Source organism: Sphaeramia orbicularis, chromosome 15 (genome assembly GCF_902148855.1).
Source record: "Sphaeramia orbicularis chromosome 15, fSphaOr1.1, whole genome shotgun sequence".
Lineage (NCBI taxonomy): Eukaryota > Metazoa > Chordata > Actinopteri > Kurtiformes > Apogonidae > Sphaeramia > Sphaeramia orbicularis.
This window is the reverse complement of record NC_043971.1, coordinates 27,829,857-27,842,204: the sequence shown is the minus strand read 5'-3', so window position 1 is coordinate 27,842,204 and position 12,348 is coordinate 27,829,857. Positions and strand designations below refer to the sequence as shown.

The 12,348-nt window shown below is 38.1% G+C and overlaps 1 protein-coding gene across 19 annotated transcripts in view; it reads right to left on the bottom strand.

Annotated features, from left to right (window-relative positions):
• The window catches only part of camk2g2 (calcium/calmodulin-dependent protein kinase (CaM kinase) II gamma 2), a 72,324-nt gene that overhangs the window by 18,675 nt on the left and 41,301 nt on the right, over positions 1-12,348 (bottom strand). For 10 of the 19 annotated variants that reach the window (XM_030155215.1, XM_030155216.1, XM_030155223.1 and 7 more), the window contains exons 9-14: positions 12,159-12,253; positions 8,461-8,583; positions 7,166-7,249; positions 7,045-7,087; positions 6,203-6,262; positions 1,855-1,895 (exon numbers count right to left, since the gene is read on the bottom strand). In XM_030155215.1, the coding sequence (XP_030011075.1) occupies positions 1,855-1,895; positions 6,203-6,262; positions 7,045-7,087; positions 7,166-7,249; positions 8,461-8,583; positions 12,159-12,253 (446 nt within the window). The remainder of the gene's footprint in view (positions 1-1,854; positions 1,896-6,202; positions 6,263-7,044; positions 7,088-7,165; positions 7,250-8,460; positions 8,584-12,158; positions 12,254-12,348) is intronic. The other 9 variants (XM_030155231.1, XM_030155232.1, XM_030155219.1 and 6 more) reach the window with 1 other exon arrangement.

The following is a 12,348-nucleotide window of genomic DNA, read 5'->3' as shown; positions in this document are numbered from 1 at the left end:
CAGATTATCTGTTAAATATCTTAAAAGTAATGCAACTAATATGATAAATTAAAATTACATTTGATTACTTTTTGAACGAATGTGTTAAAATATGCAATAAACCTGAAAAGCCCTGAAACCATACCATTAGATTAACATTGTCGAGTCATGTTGGAGCTTTTTTATGAGTTCCCAAGGAAAATATTGTTGAATATCCAGCACTGAGAGGAGTCTTTTTTATTTTTCCAATGCCATGTCCTTGACGTGGTCATTCTATACATAAGCTTTTTACTGAAAAGAATATATTCAGAAATAAACTCTATGGAACCGCCAATAATCATAATCCCATTTCATAGCTTGTTCATCAGTAAGCGTAAGAGATTGTAATGACATTTATTCTGTAATTTAATTGTTACATGCAATGTAATACAACACAATACTATAACTTAACTACCTCTGTCTGGTAAAACATGTGAGTAATTACAATTAGTATGGGGGAGAAGTATTTTAAGGAAACTATATGTCTTTAACCCTCAGGTGTCAGTAAAATTTACAACCCTCTTGAGTCATTCAGGACAAAAAACAACTTAAACTTCCAAAAAAACTGCTATAAAAACAGTACAGATCAACATTTTTTTCTGCATAAACCTCTCAAACCACTTCAGCCCTGCTCAAAACTACTACACATTCAATCACTTTAATGATTTGAATCCTTTAAATGCAAGTTTGATTACTTGAAGTCACTGTTATTCACGAAAAATATACAAAAAATGTGTAATTTTTCCATACAAGAACATAGTGAGTAGTCTCTACATTAGCCACCAAACATTTCTTATATGGAAATTAACTAGTAGTTTTAAGCAGGCTGAAGTTGCAGAAAAAAATGGGAAAAAATGTTTATGTTTTTATAGCAGTTTTTTGGAAGTGGGCATTTTTGTACATTTTCTTCAGTGTTCTGATGATCTATTAGAAAAATGTATTATAAAATTCTCAACTTTGTCAGGAGAGACAAAAATTGTGCCATATGCATGAGGGTTAATACCTGGATGGGCATCTCCAGCTTCACTAAATAACAAATTTGTAATATTTTAACAGGCTGCATTATTGGTTTGTCAGGTTTTACTGCTAGAGCTGTTGCCATTTTTGTGATTCTAAATGCATGTAAGAATAGTCACCATCATCATAAAATTAATAATAATTAATAATAAGAATCTCCACAACATCAGGAAGGTTCCAGCATCTGCAGTGCTTGAAACCCTGAAGGAAGAAAAACAAAACAACTGCACACGATTCGACAGGAACGAAGATGAGACAGAGCGATGTCATCCAGAGTAAACAGGAGATGATTGAACTGTATATGTGTTTATAATTACTGTGTAGTGTGTTTTTGGATAGTGCTGTGCTGTGGTCATTCATTTAGTTGTTTTTAAAGTCACTGTCTGGCCTTTTTCAATCATGACTCTTCACTGCATGCACTGACATCGACTGCCAAAGTAAAAAACGCTTCCATAACTCCAACTGCTGGGAAACCATACACATTTGTCACAAAAGCTAAAGCGTTAAAAAACATTATTAGCGTTTATTATTTACACTGAGATGAATTGTATGTACTTTGTTAGTTGCCGACTCAACAAGTGGCCACTTTTTATTATTATTATTATTATTATATTTATTATTATGGACATCCTGAACCAAAAATGTTCATCATTCTTGCTTTGAAACTTGCTGAATTTGAATACATAATCTACAAAGAAAATTAGCACACAGTAGTTAGGGTGACAGACTAAAAAAGAGGCGGCAAAAGACAGAGAAATAAGAAGGAAGAAAGACAGAAAAGTCCAAAAAAGAAATGTTAGAAAAACCTTAAAATCTTACCTTCACACCATCAGACTTTTTGTTTAGTAAGGTTTTGCAGGCTGAAAGAAAGTGACAAAAAATAGTCAGTTCCTATATGAAATCAGACTTTACGCCACAAATTCTCTAGTCAAGGAATGAAACTGCTCTTTTACTGAGAGAAAACAAATTTTATCTTGTCAAGTGCAGGTATCACACAAGTGTCAAATATATTATTGTCATTTTCATACACTTCTGTTATTTTAAATGTTATCAGCAAGTGTAAAACAATTAGGAATTTACAGTAGAACCAAGTGAAGACATCTCCATTAACAGGCACAAGCACATACATATTATTATCTTTTTATCTGTTGATGTTTCTTAAAATTAAATTATGAACAAGAAAAGTAAGAAAAAGTTAATCATATTCCCACATGAAAACAATTAAATACAGTTCCTATGAAACACATCAAAGGTATTTCACTGATAAAGTCTCCAACTACAGGTAAAACTGATGCTCCTGAAGATCATTAAACACTGAAATGCTAAGAAAAAGTGGTTCTTCCTGTTTGTTAAAAATATCTCAACATTATTTATAATTTGATCTATGAGGTTCAAATAAACAAATTCACCAGAATTATACAAATGTAACACATGGAACATGTACTAAAAAATACATGTCACAAATAAACACACAATAATAGTGTAAATGAAGTTATTATTTCAATTGGTGATCTTCCCTTACCTTCCATTTACAAAGCAGGAAGGAAGGCAGTGAAGAAGGCAGGAAAACAGACAAATGTTTTAATCTTCAGCTTCACACCTAAACTAAAAACTCAAAGTCTGAATCATTTTTACAGAGGTTCTGGGATCATGCGATGACACCAAACATGTCTAGCATGCAGCATCCACTTTAAAGTCTCAGAAAACTCTGAAAGTGCATCTCCAAAGAGGACGACATCTCCACATTCTGTTCATTAAACAGGGCAGAGACACTCTTTTTTGGGGGTGGGGCGCCATTTCTGCATATTCACAACCAAATTTTTAACCTTTTTGTGGCATATAATACTACTCTATTGTACTCTACACAATAAAAGTCATTGGTCCTCACTGATGACAGACACATCACTTCACCACAAAGATGCATGTGTTTATGGCAGCATATGACTTTCATCATAATTATCACTAGGGTTTTATTAATTTGAAAAAAAAATTGTGATGAAAGTCATACGCTGCTTTAAGGTATAGAACACTGAAGGATGTTGTACAAAATCTGTGTTGTGTTGTGTGTCTTATATTCATGGAGGATTGGTCTGAATTTGTGGTCTGAAGATACTGCATTCATGAGTGTAAAGGAGAAGTACAATTGAGTTAATTTAAAACTATGTATGCATATATTTTTCACAATATGATGATATAGTAGGGGTGTAACGGATTATTTTCGGTAGAGGAATCTTTAGTTCGATACATTTTCGATACAGCGTGTGGAGGGGTGCTCCGTAACTACCAAAAAACAAAAATTGAAACTTGACACGCTTTGAACGTCTGACCTGGCTTCTGTGCCTCTGTTGTACTCTCTATTGTCATGTTTACCCCCTCCCCATCAGTGCCCCAGCCTCAGAATAAAGTGTTTTTGTTTTTGTTTGCAGCAGCAGCGCTGAGAATTCAGCAGCGGCACCGCTGCAGAATATACAGTACAGGCCAAAAGTTTGGACACACCTTCTCATTCTTCGCATTTTCTTTATTTTCATGACTATTTACATTGTAGATTCTCACTGAAGGCATCAAAACTATGAATGAACACGTAGAATTATGTACTTAACAAAAAAGTGTGAAATAACTGAAAACATCTCTTATATTCTAGTTTCTTCAAAGTAGCCACCCTTAGCTCTGATGACTGCCTTGCACACCCTTGGCATTCTCTTGATGAGCATCAAGAGGTAGTCACCTGAAATGGTTTTCACTTCATAGCTGTGCCTTGTCAGGGTTACTTAGTGGAATTTCTTGCCTTATTGATGGGGTTGGGACCATCAGTTGTGTTGTGCAGAAGTCAGGTTGATGCACAGCTGACAGCCCTATTGGACAACTGTTAGAATGCATATTATGGCGAGAACCAATCAGCTAAGTAAAGACAAACGAGTGGCCATCATTACTTTAAGAAATGAAGGTCAGTCAGTCTAGAAAATTTCAAAAACTTTGAATGTGTCCCCAAGTGCAGTCGCAAAAACCATCAAGCGCTCCAACGAAACTGGCTCACATGAGGACCGCCCCAGGAAAGGACGACCAAGAGTCACCTCTGATGCTGAAGATAAGTTCATCTGAGTCACCGGCCTCAGAAATCGCAAATTAACAGCAGCTCAGATTAGAGACCAGATGAATACCACACAGAGCTCTAGCAGCAGACACATCTCTACAACAACTGTTAAGAGGAGACTGCGTGAATCAGGCCTTCATGGTCAAATAGCTGCTAGGAAACCACTGCTAAGGAGAGGCAACAAACAGAAGAGATTTATTTGGGCCAAGAAACCCAAGGAATGGACATTAGACCAGTGGAAATCTGTGCTTTGGTCTGATGAGTCCAAATTTGAGATCTTTGGATCCAACCGCCGTGTCTTTGTGCGACGCAGAAAAGGTGAACGGATGGATGCTACATGCCTGGTTCCCACCGTGAAGCATGGAGGGGGAGGTGTGATGGTGTGGGGGTGCTTTGCTGGTGACGCTGTTGGGGATTTATTCAAGATTGAAGGCAACCTGAATCAGCATGGCTACCACAGCATCCTGAAGTGACATGCCATTCCATCCGGTTTGCGTTTAGTTGGACCATCATTTATGTTTCAACAGGACAATGACCCCAAACACACCTCCAGGCTGTGTGAGGGATATTTGACCAAGAAGGAGAGTGATGGAGTGCTGCGCCAGATGACCTGGCCTCCACAGTCACCGGACCTGAACCCAATCGAGACGGTTTGGGGTGAGCTGGACCGCAGAGTGAAGGCAAAAGGGCCAACAAGTGCTAAGCATCTCTGGGAACTTCTTCAAGACTGTTAAGAAACCATTTCAGGTGACTACCTCTTGATGCTCATCAAGAGAATGCCAAGAGTGTGCAAAGCAGTCATCAGAGCTAAGGGTGGCTACTTTGAAGAAACTAGAATATAAGATATGTTTTCAGTTATTTCACACTTTTTTGTTAAGTACATAATTCCACATGTGTTCATTCATAGTTTTGATGCCTTCAGTGAGAATCTACAATGTAAATAGTCATGAAAATAAAGAAAATGCAAAGAATGAGAAGGTGTGTCCAAACTTTTGGCCTGTACTGTATATAGGGGAAACCCTGCACATGGGTTCTGCTTGTTCCCGAGTGTTTGCGTTCTTCACATAGGCTACATGTATTCTTTCGGTACACCTCCATATTGTATTGAAGCCCCGGAACCGAATAGGTTTGGTACAAATGAGTGCACCGTTACACCCCTATGATATAGTCATTATGGTTCTTTTCCGTGGACCCTGAAAGAATAGTTGCTGCAACGCTGTAGCTAATGGAGTAGATTATTAACAACTGACAGAGAATTTCCTTGCTGATTGTTCCTGTAGGTACAATAAGCATCTCAGCATGTGATTGACGTTCTTCAAAAAGGGTTTTTGTGCATTTTTGTCTATTCATACAAAAACCACAGAGCAGGCAGGAGAGGTTAGACAAAGTGGTAAAGATAAATCCTGTGCATCTAGTTTCCCATGCAGGCTGGCACACTGCACTGAACACTCATACACATGCTTGGCTCGCTGTTAGCACCAGAGCCATGCGGAGGAAAGTTGCAGCGAGCACGGACATCAGCCAGATACAAACTATAAAGAGGCAAAACTCTAAGTGTGACAGAGTGTGGGTGCAGGCATGTTTGTTTCTAGTTGTGATATTAAAGGTTAAAAGTGTTATTCTGCAGAGGGAAAGATATGCAGACTCATATTAAAGCAGAGAGGTAAACAGAGCTGGGCCAGGTGGCAGCTGCAGTAGTTAAGAGGAGGTCACAGGGTCATGCTGGGTGTCAGTTAAATGGCTCCAGTGTTAGATGCTGAAAATTAAACAGGCCATCCTGGTGAGCAACACTGTTCATTAGGGCATCATGTCACGTAGCGGTAATGAAAGGTCAAGAGCTGATCTTTGCGTGCGGTTTCAGTTTACATCTTTGTGTGTGTGAGATGCCCCAGTGCAATGACCACCATTCAGAAGTGGGCCATCATCAGTCAGTGTGCAGGCAGCAGGCAGCAGGCTTATGGATGAGTTACAGCAGGGGTGGGGGGGTGGGGGGGTTCAAGCAGCCCAGGCCACATGCCAACAGCCGAGTGCGAAGTTGGCAGTGCCTGACTCCAACACCCCCTCTAGCACACGTACCTTCCTGGGCCATAGCGGCCGTGCTGGTGGTAGCGGCAGGGCTGGTATGCTGCCGTCCCACTAATGGACAGAGAGGGATTCAATGTGGGGGCAGGTGGGACAAGAGCTTCACTACATCTGCATATTTTAAGGTTTATTACGCCACAGATGTTACGGAAGTAGTACTACAAACTAATCATGTGTGCCACCCTTTGAGATGAAACTGTATCATATAGACATTTTGTCCTCTGATGTAAAATCCTCTTACCAACTACCTGTGCCGCAAGATCATATTTCAGATGGTATTCGCTTGCCAAACAAACCTACAGCCGTGTAAAATACAGTTCAGAGGTCTGGCCTGTCTGCTGTCTTCAGTCTGGATCAATCCTAACCACATTGGCTGCTTTACTTACATGAACATATGTAAGGCCAATAACAATAATGCATTAGCTCGCAAAGCCATTGTCAGCCCACAAATTGAGTGTTCAATTAAAAAAATGCACTGAGTTTAAGTGATCAAACTGCTTACGAAGGTGGAAATCCAAGCCAAACCCCTGAAGTGCAACATCCAAACTGCAGACAATGCTGACAAGCAAAGGTAAACGAGAATAAAAATGTGTGGTTCAAGGAAGTAGACTAAGGCCAAGAGAAAACACCAAGGTACATACTTATCAAGTGGCCTCTTTCAGTTCAGGAGAATCTGAGGTAAACATAATACCTTCACACAAATTGTCAATAAGCTGACTACAGTTTGTTGCAAATCTGATTTCAAGATCCAGGTCCTTCTTTTATAGCCCTTTAATGAGGTATCATCAAATCACTGGACACCGGTTAACGTCTATTTCTATCTAAATTATTCTCACCTGAAAAGTTTCTGGACACAAGCATTGTTGTGAGGATTGCACCCTGAAAGAGAGATGCAAAATTAGTATGATGTTAAATACACAGGAGGTGTCTTTTTGTAAAGTTTGTGTAGACACTCACTTTTAGTTTCCGTCTGGCATTGAACTTGCGCAGACACTCCACAGTCTCTTGACGGTGCATCATGGAGGCCACAGTGGAGCGTTGCTGTTTGTAGGAGGAAGAAAGCAATGTTATGCAGGGTCCTAAAGGTCTGTCAGACTGTATTTGACATACGAGTTAAAATTACTAAATGGTTATAATGAAAAGTAAAGGGTTTATGAACTTTTTTTTTTTTCACATATGCAATATTCTAACCATATGCTGTTATGTGAATACATGGCAGAATGTAGCTGTGAAATGAGATTATACCAATTAGTTTTCATGAAACCCCAAATGGCATTCAAAATGTAGACCAAATTCTTGCCTCATTTTCACTGACTTGATCTGAGCTTACACTTTCTGACAAAAAACTAACATTTTGTGTTTTAACACCTTAAAAAATCCTTTGCTTTATGACTGATTCTTAGAAATTCAGAACTTTCCAGTTAAGAAGCCAGAACAGGGCAGAATGGAAGCACAAATATGTTTTCTGTATTTATCCAGATCTAGAAATCACTAAAATCAAATTCCCATATTATTATTTATTATTATTGAGAAACATTATAGGTATTTATTTCATGGCTTTACTGAGAGCTTGATTTTGATTGGCCAATGACGGTACTCTACAGTTCATTTCTGCACGATAGACCATTGATAAGTTAAATTAATGATGTGTTTAGTAGATAACACTGTAATAGGCAGGAAAACACAAAGCAAACCAATCATTACAACAAAATAAATTCCATCAGTGCTGCATCAGCTTGGCAAGGTTTATTTGACTATAACAACCGACAATAATAACCGTCTGGATTGGCACTGATTGGGGATTTAGGTTAACTTTGGCTAATTTGTTTTCCAAGCACTGTGATGTAAGTGTTTGTTAAACTATTAAACAGTGGGTAATACCAGCATGCTGTAAAAGCACACTGTAAAAAAAAGCTGTCAACCTGAAAAAAGGGTCTTAAATATCATGACGGATGTAGACTTTTCTTTATTAATGAAATTTAGCATTAATTTAATGTGATCGAAATTCAATAATACATTAAGGTGTTTGAAACAATAACATTAGAATCCTAACAGAACTGTCCCCTGTAAGGATTCATTTTTGTTTCAGTGTGAATGAGTGCTCATTATGTCCTGCTGAGGTGTTCCTAAACTAACGCTGTGAACGACTACTTAATATGGCAGGTGCTGATAAAATGTGACAAAATTTAATAAAGCTGCCATGAACACCTCCACTTGGAACAGATGAAGAGCAGAAGAGGAGTGTGACTTACGCAGACCCAGGGATGTTTGAGAGCCTGGTCGGCAGTGATCCTTTTGGCAGGGTTGATAGTTAACATCTGATTTATCAGATTCTTGGCCTCGGGGGTCACCGTGTCCCACTCTGGAGATGGAAACTGAAACAAAGGTGAAGAGAGGCAGAAAGGCTAAGAATGTGTGGACACTGAAAACAAACAGTTAACACGAAGCAGCTTCTCTGAAAATTAATGAGAGGGGATAATTTATATTTCCTGTTATTATACGACAACCGTGTCAGTTTTTCTTTGGCTATAACTCCATATGAAAAATTTGGATTTCAGTATGGTCATAAATTTTCAACACTATTTCAGTTTCTTGTCACTAACGTCACTGTCCTGCCTATGTATGAGCAGCATAGCTTAGTATAAAGACTAGAATAAAATGGAAACAGTGAACAAGGGTGCATCTAGATCAGTGTGTAGTTAAAGGAGGTAGTAAGTACAGTTTATTTATAGAGCACCTTTAAACAAAGGACAATTTACACAGAACAAAAAACACTGAGTATAAAAAAAACATGTGATGAAATTTGCAAACAAAAAACATAAATGCAGCATTACAGACATCAAAGAGACTAATGACCATTAAAAGTGAAGTTGTGATGTCAGTGCACATTTACCTCAAACATCAGGTTGGCAGTCGTCAATTACACATTAATCAAAGAAAAGTAGAGATCCAAAGTATCTGCATGACACTGATGACATTCAAGAGGTGCACATTATAACAAGTGCTTGTCACAATCACTTCATATCAGTGCTCGTATTATGCACATTCATTAGATGTGGCTGCTTCCAATTATGGAAATTAATATGGGTAATAAATTCCTATCTCCCAGAGGACTATGACAGGATGTGATAAATAAGCCCACTGCTCTTTCATAGTACATCACTTTTTCTGTGGCACTCAAAATGAAAATTAAACAATATAAATAAGAGAGCAATTAAAAACCAAAATCTAATTTTATTTAATTACTTGCAAATCATAACTCAAGGTTTTGAATCATTTGATGAGGTCTGAGATGAGAATGAGCAGAGGTGTTCTGCAGGGCTCATTTCTCGGCTCTTTACTTGTTTCTCTTATTTATATGAATAATGTAAATGTAATGTACATTAATGTTTCAAATAGAAAACAACCAGTGTCAACGACTATTTAGGTTCCTTAAGCACAGATGGGGCCAACCCACTCATAAGCCTTTTCCACCAAATTAATGATGGTTCTTGAACAGGTTCCACACATGATTCTTGGAGCCATCTAGCAAAAAAGCCTGCATTTACAGGCTAATCATTTAAATCAAGAATCTGTCATTAATGGGCCATGACACAGTAAATTATTGCCCTATCCAACTCAACATTTTGACATCCTCCTTTCAGTCTCAGTAATCCTTTCCGTCCTTAATTTGTTTGTGTTATTATGTGTAGCTTTTTGTAAAACTGAGCAGATATTAAACCACCATGAAGCACTGTGTTTAGTCACAGTAACTGCACATTCTTTTTTCCACCTTCTCTTTCTTCACCACTTTGTACTTTAGGTCATGAAAAAACCTACTATTTTTCCAGGTGGGAACTTACATTCCAAGTGCCTAACCAAATTATTTTTGGTCAAAATGTTAAATCAGTTGATCCAAATTAAGATAATGAACCAGAACGGAATCAATTCCATATTGGTAGAAAAGCTATCACTGTCACTTGTCTAAAAACAAAACTTAATCAACAAAAAAGGCCAATGCAAAGAACTGACTTATTTGCCTGCCAACTTGATGACAATGATAATAATACACGAAGAAGGCGTGAGTAGGCGGACCTCTCAGAATACACAAAACTCATACAAAGGTGTTTACACCAAATATGGCACCATCACAGCCGTCCACCTGCTCCTCGACCAATAACATTTTAACAAGTTGCCCAGAAAAATAAGTGAACTTGACTAAAACTGTTGCAGGGTACTTTCTGAACAATATAACAACTTTTATTGTTGTAAATCATGTTCATTTTCACTGAATGTGTGCGTCAAGTTTTTGATGGCTGAACATAATCATTTGTCAGTCTTGTATTTATTATTCTTTATGTTAAATATAATCATTTGAGCGCTGTATCTCATTTTCCGGTTAGTTGTTTTATGTCTCTTGCCTTGAACGTCTTATGTGCTATGACTAGTGTATTCTTAAGCCCTATTCATATGGGACAAGTATAACCTGAGAACGTCCATTGATCTGGAAATTAACCTCCACATCTGTTTCATGTGATGCATTCACATGGAATCTGTTTTTTTAATTGAATTTACTGGCATTACTCCTCAGTTCTGATGTCAAAGGCAGAGTCACTACTAACAGATAAGTGTTGAAAGAAAAACGTCCACGTGCTTGTCACATATCACATCATCTTTCAAGATTTTACTTTCCTAAAGAGTATACTTTTGCCTTTTCAGTGAATATCTATGATACATCGTGACACGAATCTGCTGAATTTCCATCCAAACCACTTCACTTATCACCAGCTACCCTCCATAGTCCTTGACCAGGAAATATGCAGAATACATTCACAAAGGAAACAAAAAAGCCCATCAAATCACACAGAGATGTCGACTTACAATGTTATAACAGGGTTACTCTTGGCTCTTTCAAGCGGATTTTTTGGATGTTTTGACAGATTTACACAGCATTAACAACAGAGACAACCTCTGCTATTAATACAGATTACCAGATTTTCACAGGTAGTTCTTGTTCCATGCGAACAGGCCTTCAGTAACTTTTTGAGGGTGCACCCATATCCAGTATTCACATCAGCCATTTGTTTGGTCAGACCCTAGATTTTGTAATATGGATAACTGTGCTCCAGGATGAAAATAGATTCCAGATTTATAACTAGCCTGGTACTCATTAAATGGTGTTAGCCTTCCAAATTAGCCATCTAATGGTTTGTGTAAACAGGGACCTTGTCAACTTGATGCCCTGAAACATTTTTTGGGATCTTCTTTAGACCTAGATTTGACTGTAATTGTAACTACAAGAAATTGTTTCATTCATTCACTCATTTTCTGAAACTTTTAAGAGGGGAATGGGGGGTTGGGGCCTCTCCCAGCTGCCAACAAGCGAAGGTGGGGTTCAATCTGGTCATCTCACCAGTTCATCATATCGCAGTATACAGACAAATAATCATTCACTCTGACAGTCACATGTACAAGTGATTTATACTGGCCAGTTAACCCATTAATGCATGTCTTTGCATTTTTGCTCCATCTTACGGACAAGACAGCAAGAGTCAATCAGACAATGCCTGTGTTTTGAAATTGCTGTGACCTCAACTAAATGTTTGGACTTTAAAAACTGTCCAACTTTTCTGTTATTACAATAATATTACAGTTTGTTTTAATTTATTGTTACTACCTGTCTGTAAAACCTGTTTTCTTACATGGTGTGTGCTGCTGACCTCTTGGCCAGGTCACCCTTGTAAAAGGGGTCTTGATCTCAGTGGGATTCTATCTGGTTAAATAAAGGTCTAATATAAATAAATAAATAAATAAAAATTTGGATGGTGGGAGGAAGCTGAAGAGAACCCACACAGACACGGGGGAACATGCAAACTCCACAGAGAAACAAGTAAACAGGATGGGTAAATATGCTGCTCACATATGCAGATGGAAATGGAAAGTAATATGAAAAAACAAAAAAGACACTTACATCATATGCACCAGCTTTGATTTGTTGGTACAGTTTGTGTTGGTCCTCGTCCCAGAAAGGCGGGTAACCCACCAACAATATGTACAGGATCACGCCTGCCACCCACACGCAAAATATACAATAATTAACCAAAAGAAATACAAGCAAATGAAGTTGTTTTTACATTTTGCTTCAGTGCCATAATGTTCAA